Consider the following 21,915-nt stretch of genomic DNA (forward strand, 5'->3'; position numbering starts at 1 on the left):
CAAACAGTCCATATGCAACAGAGGTTGGCAAATAAAATCATCTTTCGGGTAATTTGCTAGTCTGCAAAGTCATTCACTCATTGCCTGACATAATTGTTTGGCATGTAGTACTGTCACTAAGCTGTATGTATTGTACATATTTAGACACAAACTACCACATTTGGGTTCCAGAACCACAGGCAGGCTGATTCAGCTTGTGAAGTTGCTGCTCAGACAGTCATAAAGTAGTAAAAAGCAGTTCAATAAAGGGGTGGGTCTCATATACACATGTTCTTATTTTCTTTAGGTTCTCAGGACTCTAGCACAAAGGCCCTCCTTTTAGGGAGGCAACGCGAGTACAAACTGGCAGCGCTGAATGCCAAGCAGAAGGGTGACACAGAAATGGCAACTCAGTACTATCGCATTGCAAAGGTGAGTGTGTCTGGGAAGAGCACCCATGCCTGATTAAAAGTATCTTTCCCTGTACTCCATCTAAAAGGCAGGGGGAAGAAGATCAACTTTTGTCCTGGATGCCGGAAAGCTGCACCTCCTTTTGATCTTGGTACCACAGTCTACTCCATTCAGTTTGATGTAAAAATATACATCAGCCTTGCTGTATCTGTCTGAATGGGTTCTCCATTCCTCCCCAATGTTAGAGTTCATTAATGCCCCTTCGTCATTCCTTTGTTACACTCATATACTTTTTTGTTGGTTTTTGATGCCTGTGCATCTTGTACTCCTTCAGGGCATGGATTCTATCTTAACAGCACTTGAACAAGGAGAGACTGTGGATATGGGCAGCTTGCCTCCTCCGCCAGGTAAAGGGTGAAATCTGTGTTAATGTAAGGTACTCCCATGCTCTCCACAAAAAGGCAGTTTTGTACAATGGATCTGGTGTACTGTCATTTTCTCACCTCCACACCTTCTCTGTTAGTCTGCCCCTTTCATGCCCTCTCTTCCATGCTCTTCGTGCCACAACCCCCCAGTATAACTTTCAGTATCTCTCTATCCTAATGCCTCACCTTTTTGGCCACAACCTACATGCTGCAAAGTGTCCTGTTAATGTCTGTCCTTCTTCAGTCCTGCCACAACCTCCTGGCTGTGGGCTTAGAGACAGAATTACACCCCTGTTTGGCCTTTCATCTCTCACTATGGTTCCTCTTCCTTTATAGCATGTGTAATTGCCACAATGTCAATCCAATTTTTTTTCCTGACTGACCCTGTGGATGGTCTTCTTAGATATATTTTTCTGTAAAACCAATGCTACCCGACTGTTTTCTTAGTTGGATATATCATTCTTTGCCGTGAATAGACTTTCTGACTATTTTGATTCTATTATTTCTTGAAGGGGTACATCTAGTCCACCTGTTTTGGGTTTCTTTTTTGCAGGAGGTACACCTAGCCTGCATAACTGCCTATTCTTGATCTGTTCCTAAAAAATGTTTTAATATCTCTTTCCATTTTTAGAAATGTAGAGAGGATTTTGTTATGTGTTTTTTTCTCTCTAGTGCATAAGCAAGCAATCTGTTTTATTATTTCCCTCTGTGAACTGTTAGGTTGTAATGACATCCGGGTTTTACAGTGGCGCAAATATCTGATTAACAAAGGTTATATGCGTTTATTTGTATGTAATTGAAGGATAGTTGGTCATGACGATTAGTAGGATTTATTCTGGATTCAGAGTGAGTTATTGCAATATGAATAAATATAACATCTAGGAACCAATTATTTGGGCCTTCATTAAACTTTATATTTGTTGCATTTCTCGTGCAGTTCTGCCTATGCAACTGTTCAGTGATTGTTTCCATCTCCTGCTTGGCTTTTCCCAGATCAGCTCCCAAAGCAGAAATTATCTCCATCTCCACAGCACTTAGTTCCAAGCCCGACAGCAGTGATTCCAGCTGGAAGTGCAGCACCTCCAGGTGTCTCAGGTAGGAGCGTTTTTTACAGAGTAATGAGTGAGGTGCTGCAGCACAGACACCTCTTCTGGGAATCCTATCCTGATTATGAGCTCTCTTCTATTCCTCTCAGGAATTCCCCCACCTCCCCGGGACATGTTAGAGGCCATGCAGCAGAGGATGGACAGATACAAAACTGCAGCTGCCCAGGCCAAAGAAAAGGGTGATGACCGCAAGGCACGGATGCATGAGCGCATTGTAAAGGTGAGGAATAGAAGCCATGACCTCATCTGAGACAGCAGAAGTCTAGAAATGTGTCTGAGGTGGCAGTAGTAGGGGCAAATAATAGATTGAAGAGTTTAAGTGTGAAAACTCAGATAAGAACACAATAAGCATGTAAATCACCTGACAAGCAAACGCATTGGCCACATACCTCACCTGGGAGAACAGCGGAATACAACCTTATGTTAAGCAAGAGAAGTAGGATGGATAACCTACTGGGCCGGGTAATATATTTGAGTGTGCAGTGAACAGGTAACCTTTCTAAAGAGAGAGTTTGAGCATGTAACTCCCTGGATTGAGAAGAGAGGGTCTCACCCTTGTAAAGCAGAACAGTCAGGAGGCACACCAGTGATGATACACGACTCCCATTCTTTCTACTGATGTTACTTTCTTTTCTGGTATGCCAATTGCAGGTATCCTGGTACCTCATTTGTAAGGCCTTTTATTAGGAGAAATTCTCTGTCTCTCTTCTGACACTTCAACTCTACCTTTCCCAAGAATATATTGCTGATTTAGGCCAAAGGCTACATATTTCTGGGCATTGTTCCACTACTCCCCTTTGGTGGCATATCATAGCTCTGCGCAACAGGAATTAAAAAATTATCTGATTTTATTTGCCAACGGTATAAAACTGTTATTAGTCTCTTGGGTCTCCCCTTCAAAAAGTATAGCAGATGGGTTAACACTTAATGGTGCTATTTTCAAATTACTTCCTTGACCCACCTGCTTACATGGCTTCAAACTGGCTCTGATAAGACTACTAGTAGTGTCCAGTGTGTCCCTGCATGAGTCTGTACATCCTATTTAAGCACCTCAACCCCCTGGAGTTTTGTCTTATTTTGCCGCATTGCTTGCAATGATTTTCTAATTTGGCCTTCTAGTCCACGCAGCCCGAGGCAAATGAGGCCATTTTAATCTATAGCGAACCACCAAAGCCTAGCACCTGGCCTGGCTTCAGCCACTCCTAACCTCGTGCTGACAAAAAAACCGACAAGTTCCCACCTAAGTGATCAGCTCCTGCAGCTCACTTCCAACATTACCAACCCACACATTTTAGAACAAGCAAGCAAAGAGACCATTAGAAAGCCAAAAAGGTGAGAAAACAATTGTGATGATGCTGGGTGAAATTCTGAGTTCAGGACCAGCGTATCATTCGTCCACCAGTTCCTCCCTTCATATTTTGGGGTAGTATCTTGTTGCCTAGTCTCGGAGTGAGGAATATAGAACAACAGTCTGCGAAAGCTTTTCTTACTGCATCATTGTCTCTTTCAGCAATACCAGGATGCCATCCGTTCCCATAAGGCAGGGAAAACGGTTGACTTTTCAGAGCTCCCAGTGCCACCTGGTAAGCTACAATGAACTCTAAAGAAAATTAAAAGCACAGTTTGTCTCTTGGTTGTTCAACCTGAATGAAGCTTCTTATTGGTTGCCTGCGGAAAGGAGCTTCTTTTTTGCTATGTTTTTTGAGTGTACGTGGTGTGCAAAAACCGGAGGAAACATATGGTTGATACCATCTATATCCTGTTGGTAAGCCAATAGCCGCGGTGAGGATAGGAAAGGGAATGAGAAGATAGTTTAAAGAGGGCACTGTGCATGTAGCCTCCAGATTGGTTTATTGTTTCATCAGAATTGTATAGGGCCATGCTGATCTGACCATGTGGAACCACTTCATTTGGTTGTTCCTTTAGTTCCCTCTCTGTTGTGATGTTCTTATAGGTTGTTTTTAGGCCTCGCCGGAGACCATGCATGCGCTGTCCTGTGCAAGATATTTTGTTTACTTACAGGAGGCTTAGGGGCCTGTTGCTTACCATTTGTTGGCTTTACCATTACTCTCATTTGTGTGCTTCTATTTAGTCAGTTCGTGCTGGATTCCATTCCTCTTCTTGTGTTCAACCTTCTCCTGAAGTATGGCCTAAGTACTGCTTGCTTGCCCAGTGCCTTTCCACTGCTTGATCTTTGGAGCTACTTTTCTCTTGTGGTGGAAGCACTCCATGGTTGTGTTTGTTCTGTCTGCCCCGTCTCGCTGTCAGTTGCGTTACTTACCCCTTCCACTGTCCATTGTGTTGCTTGTCCACTCTCCTCCCATTGTCCACTGTGTAGCTTACCCCTCCTGCCCCCTCCTGCTGTCCATCGTGTTCCCTACTCCCTCTGTTCACGTTGGCCCCGCCCCCAACCACTGTAAAAAAAGCTATGACCTGGCCAGAGCAGACTGCACCATAACGTTATTAGGTCTCGTCCTTTTCCATTGCGAAGCAATGGGAAATGGGGGAGAATTCAAGTGCTCCATCGGATAGTCAAACCACCGCTTTTTTCCGTGGCGTTTTCTTCGAGTGCACGTACAGGCACGCGCATTTGGCCCATACACTTTCATGGCCATCTGTTCCTGTTCCTAATGGCCCTCCCCCAGCACAGAGCGCGCATCGCGGCCGCACAGCACATCAAAGGGCTTCTCCCAGCGTGTGATGTGCGGCTTCTCCTCCCCTAATTATGTGGCCGGCCGTACTTGTGTTTCCTGGCCGCTTCCCGGCCGATCAACTTGTATCAGTTTGCTTACATTACCATGGTTTAAGGCACACATAATTTCCTGTATCATGCCTTGCACTCCCTACCTTCTCGGGACATTCTTTGCACTTGTAATCATAGCAAACAAGGCAACTTTCGGATCAGCTACGGTCAGACAGCTATCTTGTTCGCTGTCCTTGTTTTCGACGTTTTATGTTCTCTTCCTAAGCCTTACATCAGTGACGGCCCTTCGCTAGCCTTGCACACCAAAGCCTGTGATGTCACTTATATCACAGTTGCTTGAACTAGATTACCTACCCATGCCACCTGAATTTGGCACACATTTTATATTCTCTTGCTGGACATCTCATGCCGTATCGTTATTTTTACTCCTCAATTTCCACACCTGGCATTAGTTTCTTTTCATGCCTTGCACCATTTTGTCATGCTTTACTCTACTCATGCCTTGCAAGCCCTGAACCTATTATCTTCCCTACCCAATCTTTCCACCTGATATCTTCACATGCCATATACCTGTATTCTCCTCCTATGCATATGCACCCGTTATCGTCTCTCACATCAGGAAGGTTTTGTTTCCCATGCCTGCTCCTTGCATCAATCTCATGCTCTGCATCTGAAATGTCACATTAAAGGCTCTGTGCCACTTTCACCCACACAGCAACACTTACAGACACACAACGCCACTCACACCCACGCAAGCCCACTATCATCCACGCTACACCACACTCACCCACGCAACGCCACTCACCCAAGCAACACCACTCACACACGCAACGCCACTCATCCACGCAACCCCACTCATACTCATCCACGCAACCCCACTCATCCACGCAACGCCACTCATCCACGCAACGCCACTCACCCAAGCAACACCACTCACACACGCAACACAACTCACCCACGCAACGCCACTCACACACGCAACGCCACTCACACACGCAACGCCACTCACACACGCAACGCCACTCACACACGCAACGCCACTCACACACGCAACGCCACTCACACACGCAACGCCACTCAGCCACGCAACGCCACTCAGCCACGCAACGCCACTCAGCCACGCAACGCAACTCACACACGCAACGCCACTCACACACGCAACACCACTCACACACGCAGCGCCACTCACACACGCAACGCCACTCACACACGCAACACCACTGACACGCGCAACGCCACTGACACGCGCAACGCCACACACACACGCAACGCCACTCACACACGCAACGCCACTCACACACGCAACGCCACTCACACACGCAACGCCACTCACACACGCAACGCCACTCACACACGCAACGCCACTCACACACGCAACGCCACTCACACACGGGTGCAGATTGTGGGTGCAGTTTCAGAGAAAACTCAGCAGCACCACCACCATTGCAATTCAATAGGTCTCGTTTTAACGCAAATTTAAGCTATAGGCCTTGTAAATGGCAAAGCCTTTTATTTATGTTCCAAAAACCAGAACGCAAAAATAAAGGGCATAATCATTTACAATGCTAATAGTTCAGACTCGCGTTATTGCGAGACCTATTGCATTTTCAATGCTTGTTTTACTTTCAGCCATGCTGCTGTGGAACATGGCTGAAAAAACATTGACAAAGCCCTCTCCATTGGCAGGAGTTATTGGCTTTGTCAGTACTTGAAGGGTTTTCCTATCACCGTAAATCTACATTTATTTTTTTTAAAACCTTTATTTTTGATTTTGCAACATGTAAGAAAAACAGTCCCCCCTCCCCCCCCGAACCTTGGCATCGTTCATCTAGTAAGTGTCTACAATACGGTAATCTCATTATGGCACTAAATGGTACAGTGAGTCCTATACAGTCTATATTTATAAGCATCATGACAACCACAGCAATCGCATGAGATGCTATCAAGAAACAGGCACTGCACCTACATTGGCGTGGGTCCAACCTCCCCATTCCCTCCCCCCTCCCCCTCTGATCCCGAGTCCCCTGAGGAAAAAAGTTCAGCACTCGTACCATCCGAGTCGCTATGAGACATCTCCGAGGCACACATAACTCTCCATGCAAGGAGGTCGTCCGGCAACCTCACATCCTTTCGGGACATCTGCATATGCGTCTCTTCAGCTAATGACCATTCTCTTACATCTCTACGCCATGCTGACAACTCCGGCGCTCTGTGCCCCATCCAGGTGATCGCTACTCTACGCCTCGCCAGCACCAACATTAATTGCAAAAGTTTGTAGGAAAGGTTCCTCTTTTTGGATTTAGGGACCAGGGCTAATAGGCAGTGAAGCGGGCTCAGATCAAGCCGAAGGCCAGTTACGGCCCGGATACGTACTACCACCTCCCTCCAGAAGCTAGCAACCAGGGGGCAGTCCCAGGCCAGGTGCATAAACCCCTCCTCCCCGAACCCACATCTGGGGCAGTTGTCCTCCCTATCTCCTGAGATACGCCTTAAGGACAGCGGGGTCATAGAGGTGCGGTGCATGAAGTTAAAATGCGTCAATTTGAATCTCGCATTGCAGGACACTTTGCGGGTAAGACACCCTACGCGCTTGCGCTGTCCCGGGGACAGGGCGATACCCAGGTCCCTCTCCCAGGCATCCCAGGAAGGCGGAACCGGCGGGGCCGAGTCCCGTCTCATGGCTGAATATAGCAGAGAAATTAACCTCCGCCCTCTCCCGCAAGAGAGGAGGATGTTCAGGGTGTGGGACAACGGGGGCGCCTCCGGAAACTGGGGCCACGCGGCTCTCGCCACTTCCTGAAGGCCCCGGTAGTGCAAGTATTGTCGTTCCCCCAGGCCAAAGGTGTCCATGGCCTGCTCAAAGGACACGAAGGACTCATCGGGGTAAAGGTCCGCCAGAGTCTCGAAGCCTCCCGCCTTCCAGGCGCGAAAGGACATGTGGTCCACCATATCCACCACCGGGGCTAAGATCCACACTGGCAGTTCCCTATGAAAGGGGGCTCGCCGCAGTATTTTCTCCACAAACCGCTGCCAAACCGCAGTAGCGTGGCGAACCACATACGGTAAGTCCACATCGGCTCCCCGTCCTCGCATCAGCGCCACCTGTAGTTCCTGCTCGGTAGCCCTGCCGGCCAACAGACACAACTCCCAGCTGTCTCCCTCCGCGAACCACCGTGCCGCCGGCAACAACTGCGCTGCATAGTAGTATAAGTCAAATCTGGGTGCCTCCAGCCCCCCCCCTCCTCCCATGTTCGGACCACGGTGTGGAGGGCGACTCGGCTGCGCCGTCCCGCCCACAGCAGTGACGTTAGCAGCGTATTAAGAGTGCGAAATACTCGCGAGCGGAGTGGACATAGGGAGTTCTGTAGGACATAGAGTGTCCTGGGGAGCATCACCATCTTCACAACGGCCAATCTCCCCATAAGAGATAATGGCAAGGAGTTCCAGAAGGTGACCGATTGCTGCAAGGACCTAATAACTCGGTCAATATTGCGGGCCAACCCCTGTACATCCGTGGGCGTCACCTGGATGCCGAGATACCGGAACGCCTCCTGTTCCCATCTCAACCCGAGATCCGGTAGATCCGTCAGTGGCCCGCCGCCGTAGCCCGACAAAGGGAAAATCAGGGACTTCCCACAGTTAATTCGCAGTCCCGAGGCCGCGCCAAAGCGGTCCAAGTGCTGGAGAAGGACCGGCACCGACTCCCGTGGGGACATTAAATAGAAGAGGGCGTCATCCGCATATAGCGAGAGCACGTTACATGTGTCGCCCACTGCGATGCCCCATCGTGCCATGTCCGCACGGAGCCGGACTGCGAGAGGTTCGATCGCCAGAGCGAAAAGAAGCGGCGAGAGGGGACATCCCTGGCGTGTGCCCCGGCCCAAGGGCCATTCCTCCGAACGCGCCGCTCCCAGTCGCACCCTGGCTCGGGGGGCTGTATACAAGATGCGGATCCACCGGTAAAGTCCGGGGCCCAACCCCCCCATCCGGAGGACCTCCAAAAGGTACCCCCAGTCTACGGTGTCGAAGGCTTTGGTGATGTCGATCGACACCAGGACCATTTGGTCCTCTATGTCTCGTACCTCGTTGATGTTGTGGTTCAGTCGTCTCAAGTTCATGGCGGTATTGCGGCCAGGGATAAACCCACATTGGTCCGGGTGCACCAGGACAGAGGCAGGACAGAGCAGTGCAGCTCAAGTATAGTTATGAACTTGAGCAAACATATCCTAACCCCAATGGAGGAGGAGGCCCTGAACAAAGGGCTGGGCTTCGTGCCGACCCATCATAATGATGAGTTCGAAACTCGCTTGGAGGTGGCCAGATTCCTAAGGAAAATAAGATTACACTTCTTCTTCGCTGGAAAAGAAGCCTCAACACAGAATGAGGTTGATGTGAATACCGGACTGAAATGTAAGTCGACCTTCACTCCCCCTACTCATCTCATGCCTCCACAGGTTTTAGCCTATGAACAGGCACTGGAAAAGGAGCTGGACGATCTCTTCAGTACTAAACAAAAGACTTTCCAGAATCTGCCTAAATCACACCACTTGGCACTGAAATCCCTGACTGAGAACAAGGACTTAACAATAAAGCCAGCGGACAAAGGCGGCTCGATTGTCATTCTGGACACTGAAGTCTACCGAGCTGAGTGCCTCAGGCAACTCAATACTCGGCATGCTTACACTCCCTTGAATCATGACCCAACAGATGACTTGAAACGGGACATCAAAACCATGGTTGAAGAAGCATCTTCAGAGGGATGGATTACACCAGCCGAAGCCCTTTACCTGTGCACGGAACACCCGAAGATGCCCTATTTTTATACCTTACCCAAGGTTCACAAAGAGCAACGACCGCCCCCCGGGCGCCCGATTATTTCGGGGATAGGATCAGCCTTGGAACCCCTCTCCACCTTTGTTGACCATTTTCTGAGACCAATGGTGCAAGAAATGCCCACTTATCTCAGACACCACTGATTTGTTGAGACTGCTACCCAACATCGAATTCGATACAGAGAGGGACCTCTTAGTGTCTTTTGACGTGGAGGCACTCTACACCTCCATCCCCCAGGATGAGACATTGGACGTGGTGTACCAACTTTTGGAGTCCAGGGAACTAGACAGCATCACTCCCGTCCGATTTATAATGGCTTGTGCCACCATGGCCATGAAACAAAACTTCTTTCAATTCGAAGAACAGGTCTACCTACAAACATCGGGGACCAGCATGGGGAGCGTTTACGCCCCAAGCTTAGCCAACCTATATGTTCATTCGTTTGAACAGAATCATGTATTGAACAATGAGAACCCTTTCATCGATAACCTTATGACCTGGAAAAGGTATATCCATTACATTTTTGTGGTGTGGAGAGGGTCAAGCGCTAGATGCCTGGAATTCCTGGGCTGGTTGAATGGTAGAAATAACCATCTCAAGTTTACCATTGAAATCGGTCACCACCAATTAGCTTTCCTAGATCTACTGATTACTGCTGGCCCGGAAGGCCTACGATCGGAGCTCTACAGGAAGCCCACTGCAAGGAACTCTCTGCTGCTATTTGATAGCAACCATCCTAAAGCATTGAGAGAGAGTTTACCCTTCAGTCAATTTTTGCAGGTTCAAAGGAACTGTTCTACGATAACAGCCTTCAAAAAACATTCGAAGGATCTAAGTATGCAATTGGTGGCACGAAAATACCCTCCTAAACTGGTCCAGAGGTCTATGAAGAGGGCAATGAACAACAATCGTGAGGCTTTGTTGGAACCCAGACCTCCCAAGCCTGACCTAGATCGCCTCACTTTTGTTCAGACTTATGGAAGTCTTTCTAACAGCATTCAAAGCATGGTCAAGAAACACTGGTCTATATTAAATTCTGGACGCCTAACTCTTTCTCGACCCTTGGTGTCATTCAAGAGGGGCCCAAATCTAAGAGATAGACTGGTGCACACCAGGCCACGTGAAGACCCGCCAAGGGCGATAGGTTCACTATGGAACCTTCCTCCTGTTCAGGGACACCATCCCTGTGGCAATTGTCAGGCCTGTGCACAAACAACGAAATCACTGGAGATAGATATCGGCACGGCTAGACCGTGGAAACAAATAAAATTCACTAGTTGCAACAGTGATCACATGATCTATCTTATTACCTGCCCTTGTGGCTACAAGTATGTGGGCATGACTACCCGGAAGGTCCGCATACGGATATCTGAGCACAAGAGTACCATCAGGTGTGCCAGACAAGCCACAAAGTTAACTGCTCACTTTCTTGAAGCTAAACACCTAGCCACTGATTTCCATTGGACTGTTTTGGAGCAACCATTTATCCCGAAACACACAGCCGATGTGACTAGGTACCTGCTGACCAAAGAACAAAGATGGGTGCTTAAATTGAAGACACACAAAGGGGGCCTGAACGATGACATTCCCTGGTCTGCTTTGTGATTCAGCCCACAATAACAGAGTAGAGCTCCACCATATCAGCTCTCCTTTCTGGACATTACATCCATGGGAGGGTTTTTGTGCTAGCATGTGCGTGAAGATTGATGAAGGCACTGACGTCATCTTCCTTCTCTCCTCTTTGTACCTTGCTAATTGGGCGGAGTGACAATGCCCTACTGAGTTTGTCCATCTTAACTACATCGTGACCATACCTGGGACTTCGTCCCGGTGCCTCCGTAAGTCATCATCTGTTTTTGCCCAACCCTGATAATGAACACACTATACTTATTCCAGCGAGAATCATAGTAAGCTGGGTTTGGGTATTTCTTCGTGTATCTACAGCGTAAGGTATCAGGCATGCATCGTCAGCTGCCCTGCGCGGCTATTCTCAGCCTTGGTGACCCGCTAGTCAAGTGTTTTTTTGTTAACGCTTAATCGGGCGATAGCGACTGTAAGCCAGTTATTTTCCCCGTTTCTAATAAATACAGGACTAGACTTGTGTATTTCCCTGGTTTTTTCTCCCTCCTGTATTCTTTTTTTTCTCCCTCCTGTATTCTGCTCGTGTCATGTTCACACTTGCCTTAGAACGTGTGTACCCGCGTTACCATGACTACCTAACGCCTGATCGGCCAATGAACTCTCACGGCCTATAGTGGAATAGCCTATGATAACACAGGCTCGCCAAACTTTGCATCAATCCTACAGGTCTGCTAGTCGCCCCACGTGACCTGGCGACCAATAGTAGCGCGGCTTATAAACAACCGCGACTTCGCCTCTCGTCACCTCCCCAGTCGGCCAGGACGCCGGCCCGGAGTACCGACGGAGAGGTAAGAGAAACCTATCGCTCTTCTTCGCGCTATGCTGCGCTCTGTTAACAAACGGTATCTCACTTTTAACAGAGTCCTGGCTCCGCGCCTAATGCTCTTCTTCGCGCCATGCGGCGCTCTCTTAACAAACGGTATCTCACTTTAAGTAGAGCCCCGGCTCCGCGACTGCTGGGTACTAAAACATTCATTTTGAAAGATACCGACACCATTGCTAGTCGGCTATTGATAGTAGGAAGTGCTCAGTCCTTGGTTGTGTGCATTGTGTTGTTTACGTGTTTTTCACATGTTTTCTAGAGCGGTGCTTCATTTTCCCCTGAGCTGCTGCCAGGTGGGGTGAGGTCAGTCCACCTTACAGATCGAGGTAAGGACTGTAACATATTTGGCTTACGAAATTGTCTTTCCAAATAAATCATAAGTCGGGCCATATTAGTATTTAGTGCCTACATGTCAACACTTTGAGTGTGATGTAACGTTTGATCCTCATATAATGGACTTTCTGGTCAGCCCATTTGATCATGATAGCTATACCTAACCCTTCTCTCTTTCCTCAGTGATCAACACAGACTGTAAGGGCATCTGGAGCATTCAGGTGACTTTATGCACTTGTTTTCGTTATCCTGGTGTCACCCTTCACTTTATTTCACTTGGTGCAGTAGTTTTAATTGTGTAATGGTCCTGACGAATGCAAGGGAACAATAGTCCCAGTATTGCAGAAACTAGTTGACCTTTCCCTACCTCAAGCAGTCTACATTATGAGACAGTCTTAGGTTGTATTGATTTTAAACTTTGGTATGTTAGGCACACACCGAATAAACTTGTTATCAAGTGCCTTTTCCAAACCAATTTTAAATACACTCTTTTTTGGTTTCTTTCACTCCTTCACTCTTTCTAGCACTGCACACCCCAGTCCCATATTTGGGGCCACTCATAAACATCGAGTGGTATACCACACTGTCACTGCCTTTACCTTGTGAGGAACCCCAATACCACCGGGTTGACCTCTAAGTGTGGCACCGAGCTTCTCAGACGGGTGGTACGGATAAAATCCCAAATGATGAAGGGCGGATCCGTATGGTGACTGATGGGTATTTTCCTCATCTTGTTGAGAATTTTCTGTGACGCATCACTTTGACTTGCAGGGATTGGTTGGCTCTCTATTCCTTGTGGGCACACCTTCTGAGACCCTCTGGTACCTTTTGTTGTTTATGTGCCATGTGCGGTGCCAACCGGGCAGCCAATAGTTTCGTCAGGACCTTCACATCCGTATTTATCATGGTGATGGGCCGGTATGCCGCAGGATGTGCAGCATCCCCACCCGGTTTCAGGATCATGCAGATCTCCCCCAGATTCATACTGGGCGGAAGCGCCTCCCGTTCGAAAGCCTCCAGGTACACCTGCAAGAGGGGTGGGGCAAGGACGTCCGCAAACGCCTGGTAAAATTCAGAGGGGTAACCATCCCCTCCCGGGGACTTAGCCCTCGGCAGGTCAGCTATTGCCACTTTCAACTCCCGGAGCGTTAAGACCGCATCCAATTCCTCCGCATCTTCTCGTGAGAGTGCATGTAGGGCTAGACCCTGGAGATAAGGGAGGAAGGAATCCCCCGTGATCGTGGGATCTGCCGCATATACTGTTTGAAGATGAGAGCGCAGGACCCGGAGTATACCTGCCTCCGAGTGTACCATTCCTGCGGGGCCTCTCAGGGCCACTATCCTCTCTGGGGCGAATTCGCGCCGGAGTATCCAAGCCAGCAGTCGGCCCGATTTGTCTCCTTCCCGATGGAGGCGCTGCCGGTACTGGCCCAGCGTGTATTTGTCTAGGCGAGTAAGAATATCATGGACACCTGTGCGAGCCGTCCGTTCCGACTCCTGATCCCGGTCGTCGGGATCTGGCAGGGTTTGCAGATGTAGGAGTTCATCTTCCGCATCCCGTAATTCCCGAAGGAGCTGACTCCGGACTCCATATGTGAGGGTCTTACACTCACCCCGGACAACCGCTTTCAGGGCGTCCCATTTGGTGGAGTAGGCGAGATCCCCATCACCCCAGTTCAAGTCAAGGTAATTCGTGAGGGCAGTCTCCACATGGTCCTTCCCTACCTGGTCCTGCAACAGATCTATCGGCATCCTCCAAGTGCGAGGGCGTGAGGGCTGGTTCTCCCACTGTGCGGCGCACGTTACCGGAGAATGATCTGATAAAAAGCGGGCCTGATGGGTGACCATCAAAGAGAGAGAGGCATTCACATTGGCCGCCAGTACCCTGTCCAGTCTACTATGAGTATTATGGGTGGGGGAGTAGCATGTGAACAATTTTTGAGACGGGTTGCCCAGGCGCCACACATCGCTGAATCCCAGGTTCTGCATCACCTCTCGGAGTCGTGCTGTCATTCGCGGTTTGGTCCCTGTGCGGCGGGGGGGGACCGATCTAATACAGGTTCCAACACGCAATTAAAATCCCCAAACCAGATCAGTGGGCCCTCCAGATCCGATACAAGGACCTCCTGTAGGTGTAGAAAGAAGTCAGGGTCATCTACATTAGGTGCGTATGAATTTAGAATGGAGAGTTCCCTCCCGTCAAGGTTCACCCGCAGGAGCAGGTACCTGCCATTAACATCCGCCTCCACATATTGGACAGCACATGGGACCCCCGGGGCTACCCAAATTAGGACCCCTCTAGCATAAGTTGAGAATGAAGAGTGAAACACCTGACCCTCCACTTTTTTGCCAACTTTTGGGCCCCCTCCTCATCTAGGTGGGTCTCCTGTAGACACGCTATAGAGATTCCGTGTCTGCGGAGGAAGGACAGAACCCTATGCCGTTTGGTACAAGTGCCTAGGCACCTCACATTCCAGCTTAAAAACTTGTGCGCCATGCGTGGTGACAGTGCCCATCCGGGCGAGCAGCCTTACATCTTATGACCCACCATTCCCGTGCCTGGACTGAAATACACCTGATGCCTTCAACATTACCCCCCACCCACGAGCAATATTACTGCAACAAATAAAGACGCTAATATGCCCTTCCCCTGCCGGTGCCAGGACGTACACAGCATTCCCAAATACCCAAACAGTGAAAATCCCTCCCAAGAAACACCCCCCCCAACCCGACTCCCCCCCAGGCCGCCCTCCAGGACCTAAAAACCAAACAAACTCCACCTCAATGTTAGCGAAGAAGGGTATCTACATTAGTACTGTTCCCCGACTCCGAACCCAACCCCCGCCCCTCCCCCCGCGTCCTGCAACTCCAGGTTCCAGCATTTAGGAAGTGACCCCTCCCTCATCAGAGCCCTCTTACTCTCCAGACAGTGTCCAGTCTCTTGTCCAGGGTTTTTAGAAAAGTGTCAGGAGCTAGGCTGTACTTCAGGACGAGTCACCCGGCTGCTGCTGGCCCTGCGCTCCAGCCGTCTCCGGGACCGTTGCACCGGTCGGAGATATCTCCTCCTCAGTCGGCAGCAATGTATCAGGTACCAGGATCTCCGCAGGAGACGCAGGGTGTAACTCCGCCGGATCGTCCATATGTAGAGATCCATCTTCTCTTACTGTGACCCGGTTACTCTCCACACTCTCATCCTCCCGGGCGCCAGGGCGCCGTCTCCGGCTGTGCCTCCTCCTCGGTCTGGTCCCCCACGAGCTCCGATCCCTAGCTCGCTTGCCAGGAGGGAGGTCATCTCCCCGGATCTCGAGCCACTCCCACACATCCGCCGGGGCCTCGAAGAAGTGAGCCTTTCCCTGGGAGAGAACCTTGAGTTTCGCCGGGTATAGTAGCATATACTGGAGATGCATCTACCTGAGCTTTTGTTTGACTGCCAGAAAGGACTTGCGCTGTTCCTGGACTAACTGTGTGTAGTCCGGGAAGATGGATACCCTCCCGTTCTCAAAGGTAAGGTCTTTAACTTCCCTCCCCGCTCGTAGAATGCGATCCCTGTCACGGTAGTTCAGGATTTTCGCAATGAGGGACCGGGGAGGGGCACCAGGTTTCGGAGGTGGGATCAAAGCTCTGTGTGCCCTCTCGATTACAAATACATCTGACAGGCCCTCGGGGCATAATACTGTCCGAATCCACTGCTCTAGGAAGCGTTCCGGGTGTCCTGCCTCTGCTCGTTCCGGAATACCCAGCACGTGGATGTTACTGCGGCGCGCCCTCCCTTCAGCATCCTCCGCCCTCCATTCCAGGGCTTTCGTCGCGGCCGAGAGTTGAGAGACCGTTTTCTTGAGAGACGCCACCTCTCCCTGCAGTTAGGAGATGTTCCCTTCCACGGTCGTGACTTTGTCGGCCACCTTGCGCAGGTCAGTCCGCAACAGGTTCACGTCGATGGACACCGTCTCGATCTGACGTTCCAATGCCGAGTGGGAGCCCTGTATTGCTTTCAATAATTCCGCCCGTGACGGCTCCTCGGTAGCTGGACCCCCCTCCTCCTGACCCGACTGGCGAGAGAGTCTCTGCGAGGGGAGCCTCTGTGTGGTATACTGCGTGATGGTGTTGGGCTGGACCGCCCGGGGCGTTCTGTCCTTGCGCATCATGAAGTACAAGGGGGGGTCACTCAGGCGTCCTCTAGGTCCTCGGGCGCTCCCCCAGACCTGGTATACAGTCTAGGCGCCAGGGCACCAGGCCCACCTGATCCGCCGTCCAGACGCGTCCCAGTGAGGGCACTGCTATTTTCCCCAGTCCAAGGGGCCCTGCGGGGATGCGGCTCAGGATCTAACGTACTACCGGGGGAAGGGGGCTAGGTCCAGATCTCCGCCCCAGTCGCGAGCGGGGCCATGTGTGGGCCTCCCTGCATCCCCCCGTCTCCAGCCGCCGCAGAGCTGCTCCTCCGAGGGTACCCCCCGTGTTCCCGTACCTCCAGTCTCTGTAGTGCAGGACCTGTGCCCCAGCGTTTGTAGGGATGTCCAGTGGGCACGAGACCCTCTAGCGCCAGGAGAAGGTCGTTCCAGGGGTCCAGAGCCCCGCTCTCAGCTCGGCCCCCACTAGCCCAGCAAGTGTTCGAGGGGTCCGTCCCGACGCAGGCTCAATGGGCCGGTCCAAACTGCGTGCCCTACACTCATGCGGCCCTGTCCCGATATGGACAGGTCATCCTCTTACCCCCAAGCCAGGGCGCAATGCGGGTCAATGCGTCGGGTCTCCAAGCGGCGCGCAGCGCGGTGCTCCAGTCGTCCTCGAGATCTCCGGGGGCGGCGGGCCCCCCGCACCAAGCTTCACGACCAGGCACAGGTCGCCACGACCGCCAGCCCCGGGACCGGGACCCGAGGCTGAGACTCCGCCTCCCGGCCCGGTCAGCGTCCTCCTTCTGGCCCCCGCTGTCACCACTGCCGCTGCTGGGCCCCCGGAGGGATTCCGGGCCGTCTTCGAGTAACAGTCTCTCACCCCAGGCGCTCCGATCAGGCTCGGGCCGCTACAGTCACCAGCGCTGGCGGGCTGCTCACCACCTTCCAAGCTGGCCGGTGCACCAGTCCAGGATCCCTCTCACACTGGCGCCTCAAGCGGGCACCCCGGATGACAGCGGGGGCCTCCCGGCAATTTCCGCCGCTCCGCCTCAGCTAGGCCCGAACTCCGGGCTCGATTACCGGCGGTCACCGCTACCACCACTGCCGGCCATCAGGGCTGATCCTCCAAGGCGCTCCGCGTCTCCGTGGGCTCGGCGTCGCTCCGGCGCTAAGTTGATCGCTGGGGGGGGCTCAATGGCAATGTGCCCCCCCCGTACCTGGAACCGCCGGGCGCCAGGGGCTAGGCCGCGATCCCCGGCCTCGATTTTCACGCCGCCGGCGGCAAAGCAGTTGGTCCGAGCTCGGCAGTGCACCGGACACCCACAGCCTCCAAAGCGGGACCGGAGGGGCACAGGACGGTCCGGGTCCGGGGCAGCACCACAGGAGTACCTCAGGTGGGCTGACAGGATCTTTTATTTAGGATTTCAGCGGCGGCCGGCAGGGTGCCGAAGGAGCTCAAGTCCTGTCGGCCATGCTGCTTGGCCACGCCCCCGTAAATCTACATTTCTGAGAAACATGGCTGTGCAGTGACGCATGTACTTCTTTTTAAAAAAAATCTTTTTATTATAAGAAGTATAATCAAAGCACAAGTTAATCATACAGTACGTATAATCATTATATCCAGACATCCACAATTTCATGGCAATTTGCATAGCAATAGTCCACATATCATAACCAACGACAATATTCCATCCATTAAATTTGTGACTCCCCGTCATTTTCGCCATCTGACTCCTCCTCCGCCCGCACCCTAGGTGGCTCACAGATGTAACCCCTGAATTTATTCCATTCCACCCAAACTCTGCCCCACTTTTGAGGACAGCCTCGATTGACAAACACTGCCTTCTCGGCCACCATAGCTGCGTCCATATCTTTGCACCATGCTGCAAGGGTTTGGTGTCTCTTCCGTCCCCCATTTTTATGCGATGTTGCGCTTTGCGACTACTATCCCCAGTGTGGCCCGACCAGTGCTGGGCGAGTAAGATCATTTAGCTCCCACACATTTAACCCCTTCAACGCTCATGACGAGCTCAGCTCGTCATGAGTTACGCCTGGCGTACGCTCATGACGAGCTGAGCGCGTCATGTAACGCGGGATTTTAAAAAACCCAGCGCAGAGCGGGAAAACCGCTAGCGCGCATGAGGTTAACAAGCATCTCTTGGGTTCTGGTACTAAAGACACCTCTGTCGTTTGCGATATAGTCCTCATCACCTTTACCCAGTACTTCATGATCTTCGGACACTGCCACACAATATGGTAGAAGGTACCCTCCTCCCCGCATCGCCTCAGGCAGTATGGGTGCGATGTTGTCCCTATTTTATAAAGTGTGAGTCTCGTATAGTAGGTTCTATGTAGAATTTTGGCTGCACTAATTTGAATCTGGAGGGTATACCCACCTCCTGCGGGGAAGCCAGCGCCTCCTGCCATTTGGAATCTTCAAAATCACCTACTTCGTGGGACCACTTTTCCCTGAGTGCCACATGTGGGTCAGGTAAATTGTTGACTAATTTTCGGTAGGTGAGAGAAGTGGCCCGCTTATACATGCAGTCCGTTAGCAGTCTGTCCTCCAGGGGGTGGCCTCTGGAACCTCAGTACTGGATGGTATGGCCGCCTGCAGCGCATGTTTTATCTGCATGTATCTAAATATTTCTGAGTGCGCTAGTTTATACTATGCTTGAAGATGCTCGAATGGAATTACCTCCCCCTTGTGCCACATGTCACCCACCGTCGATATACCAATTGCGTCCCACTGAGCGAATCCCTTATAGTTCCTAAGACCACCCAATCGTTGTGTATCCCATAGAGGAGTGAGTTGGGTTATAACTCCCCTCCAGCCTAATTTAGTTTGCGCCTCGTGCCATATGCTGACCGTCTGCTTTGTGGGTCCGAGAATAGCTGGAGTTCGCCTCTTATTGTAAAGTGCAAACATCATGCCTTCCACCCCCAGTCTATACCTGCCTGCCCTGAATGCGGGGTCCGTCTGTGTGGCATGTATCTACTGATTGACGACCTTCAGCTGGGCCGCCCAGTAGTATAATTGTATGTTTGGGAGTGCTATTCCGCCGTCGTACCACCCTTTTACCAGTTTGCTCTGTGCTATGCGTGCTGGTTTATTCCCCCTTTTCACAAAGTTAATGCATTTACTAGCAATGTAAGGGAATGAAGTAATTCCAGGATATTGTCTTTTGTTGGGTTTTTAATATATATAAAAACTTTGTATATCAGAGAGTGTGTGCTTGTTGCTTGTCTTTTGAGCTGTTCTAAAGCCTCTCCCAAAGGAATTGTTTTTGCTACCCAACAGAACCACTTTGTTTGTTAATCGCCTATACCCAGGTTCTGAGGGACACAGGGTTACCCCCTTTTTATAAATCATCTTTTTGAAGTAGCTTGGTGGCACTGGGAATGGGGTATTTTCCAATGTGTACAGGAATCGAGGGAGCGCCATCATTTTAAAAGCGCTGCCCTTCCCAGCAGTGTCAGTGCGCCCCAGTGTGTCACATCCCTTTGTAAACGTTCTAGGGAAGGTATGAGATTTTTTTTAACAAATTCGGCCGAGTCTGCCGTAATATAGATGTCCAAATATTTAAACGTGTCTACTGTGATCTGTAGTGGACAGTCCTTTGGAAGTTGAGGAGGCGGGCCATGAAGTACATATAAGATCGACTTGGACCAGTTTATGGTGTATCCCGACGCCCTACCAGAAAGTTCACATATATTTAGGAGCACTAAAATGAATCGTCTGGGGGAGGCCATGTATAATAGGACATCATCCGCATACAACGAGATGCGGTCTTCCCACCCTTCCGTCCATCTAAGTCCCCGGATCATGGGCTCCCATCTAATCCACGCTGCAAACGGCTCCAGCACTAGGGCAAAAGGAAGCGGCGATAGCGGGCAGCCTTGGTGTGTGCCCCGAGTCAATGGAAAGTCTTGGGATATTGTCACGGTTCACGGCATTGCCGCGGCCGGCCATCCCCGCATACACACACGGAAGCCGGAATACTCACTTCCGGCCGGAAGTTGAGTCCCGGGTCTAGTCCCGGGCAGCGGCCTGGGAGCACAGAAGCACTTCCGGGGGAAACGCTTAAACATCGCGTTTCCCGCCGGCTCTGTGCTTCGGATTCCTTGCTGGGGATCCCGCTTGCTGAAACCTGCCTGTCCAGTACTGAGAGGAGCCGCGCTGGAGCGTTGCTCGGTGTCACGTCAGCCGCACTTAGGAGTCTGCCGTAATATAGATGTCCAAATATTTAAACGTGTCTACTGTGATCTGTAGTGGACAGTCCTTTGGAAGTTGAGGAGGCGGGCCATGAAGTACATATAAGATCGACTTGGACCAGTTTATGGTGTATCCCGACGCCCTACCAGAAAGTTCACATATATTTAGGAGCACTAAAATGAATCGTCTGGGGGAGGCCATGTATAATAGGACATCATCCGCATACAACGAGATGCGGTCTTCCCACCCTTCCGTCCATCTAAGTCCCCGGATCATGGGCTCCCATCTAATCCACGCTGCAAACGGCTCCAGCACTAGGGCAAAAGGAAGCGGCGATAGCGGGCAGCCTTGGTGTGTGCCCCGAGTCAATGGAAAGTCTTGGGATATTGTCACGGTTCACGGCATTGCCGCGGCCGGCCATCCCCGCATACACACACGGAAGCCGGAATACTCACTTCCGGCCGGAAGTTGAGTCCCGGGTCTAGTCCCGGGCAGCGGCCTGGGAGCACAGAAGCACTTCCGGGGGAAACGCTTAAACATCGCGTTTCCCGCCGGCTCTGTGCTTCGGATTCCTTGCTGGGGATCCCGCTTGCTGAAACCTGCCTGTCCAGTACTGAGAGGAGCCGCGCTGGAGCGTTGCTCGGTGTCACGTCAGCCGCACTTAGGAGCCCTTCTTTGTACTCGTCTGACATCAAGGAGGCAAGCCGCGCTGGAGCGCTACTCTGCCTCAAGTCTGCGCCAATCAGGAGCGCTTGCTTGTTCCTTTTCCTGGGGGATCCAGGAACGTGCCCGTTTTTTGTTTTTTTAACCCTTGATGCGCAGGAGCGCCTTGAGGGTGGTTAGTGGACCTGAGTTGTGCTTTGGGGTTTGTACTTTCGGTTTCCCACCGCGCTGGAGCGCTAAAGGGAAACAACTCAGCGTACAGACTTGGGTTCCTTATCGGGGATGCCACAGGTTGAGTGACTGCTTACCGTTTTCAGCTACACGCGCAGGAGCGCTTTCTTTTTGTTTTAGCTTGGGTGAAACGCGCAGGAGCGCTTTCTTTTTGTTTTAGCTTGGGTGAAACGCGCAGGAGCGCTTTCTTTTGTTTGAACTTGGCTGTAACGCGCAGGAGCGCCTTACCTTCGCTATTCACTTCCGGAGCTGTTCTCATCTGGGGACCTTCCTTCCCGGGAGCATTGGTGAGTCCTCAAAGGGTGACAAGGTCTGTGTGTGTATGTGGGGGGTGGCTCCTTTTTGGGTCTGACTCAGTCTCTGATCTATCTTCTTTGGTTTCCAGTTGACACCGGGACGCCCCGCCAGCTCCACGCTATCCTTTAACCCTACACCCTGGCT

At 51.3% G+C, this 21,915-nt stretch overlaps 1 protein-coding gene across 4 annotated transcripts in view; it reads left to right on the plus strand.

Moving 5' to 3' along the window:
- CC2D1A (coiled-coil and C2 domain containing 1A) overlaps positions 1-21,915 on the plus strand; it is a 322,722-nt gene that overhangs the window by 141,594 nt on the left and 159,213 nt on the right. For all 4 annotated transcript variants that reach the window (XM_078685567.1, XM_078685558.1, XM_078685572.1 and 1 more), the window contains exons 7-11: positions 287-411; positions 725-797; positions 1,809-1,910; positions 2,011-2,141; positions 3,432-3,504. In XM_078685567.1, the coding sequence (XP_078541693.1) occupies positions 287-411; positions 725-797; positions 1,809-1,910; positions 2,011-2,141; positions 3,432-3,504 (504 nt within the window). The remainder of the gene's footprint in view (positions 1-286; positions 412-724; positions 798-1,808; positions 1,911-2,010; positions 2,142-3,431; positions 3,505-21,915) is intronic.

The sequence above is a fragment of the Lissotriton helveticus genome, chromosome 1_1 (assembly GCF_964261635.1).
Source record: "Lissotriton helveticus chromosome 1_1, aLisHel1.1, whole genome shotgun sequence".
NCBI classification, from domain to species: Eukaryota; Metazoa; Chordata; class Amphibia; order Caudata; family Salamandridae; genus Lissotriton; species Lissotriton helveticus.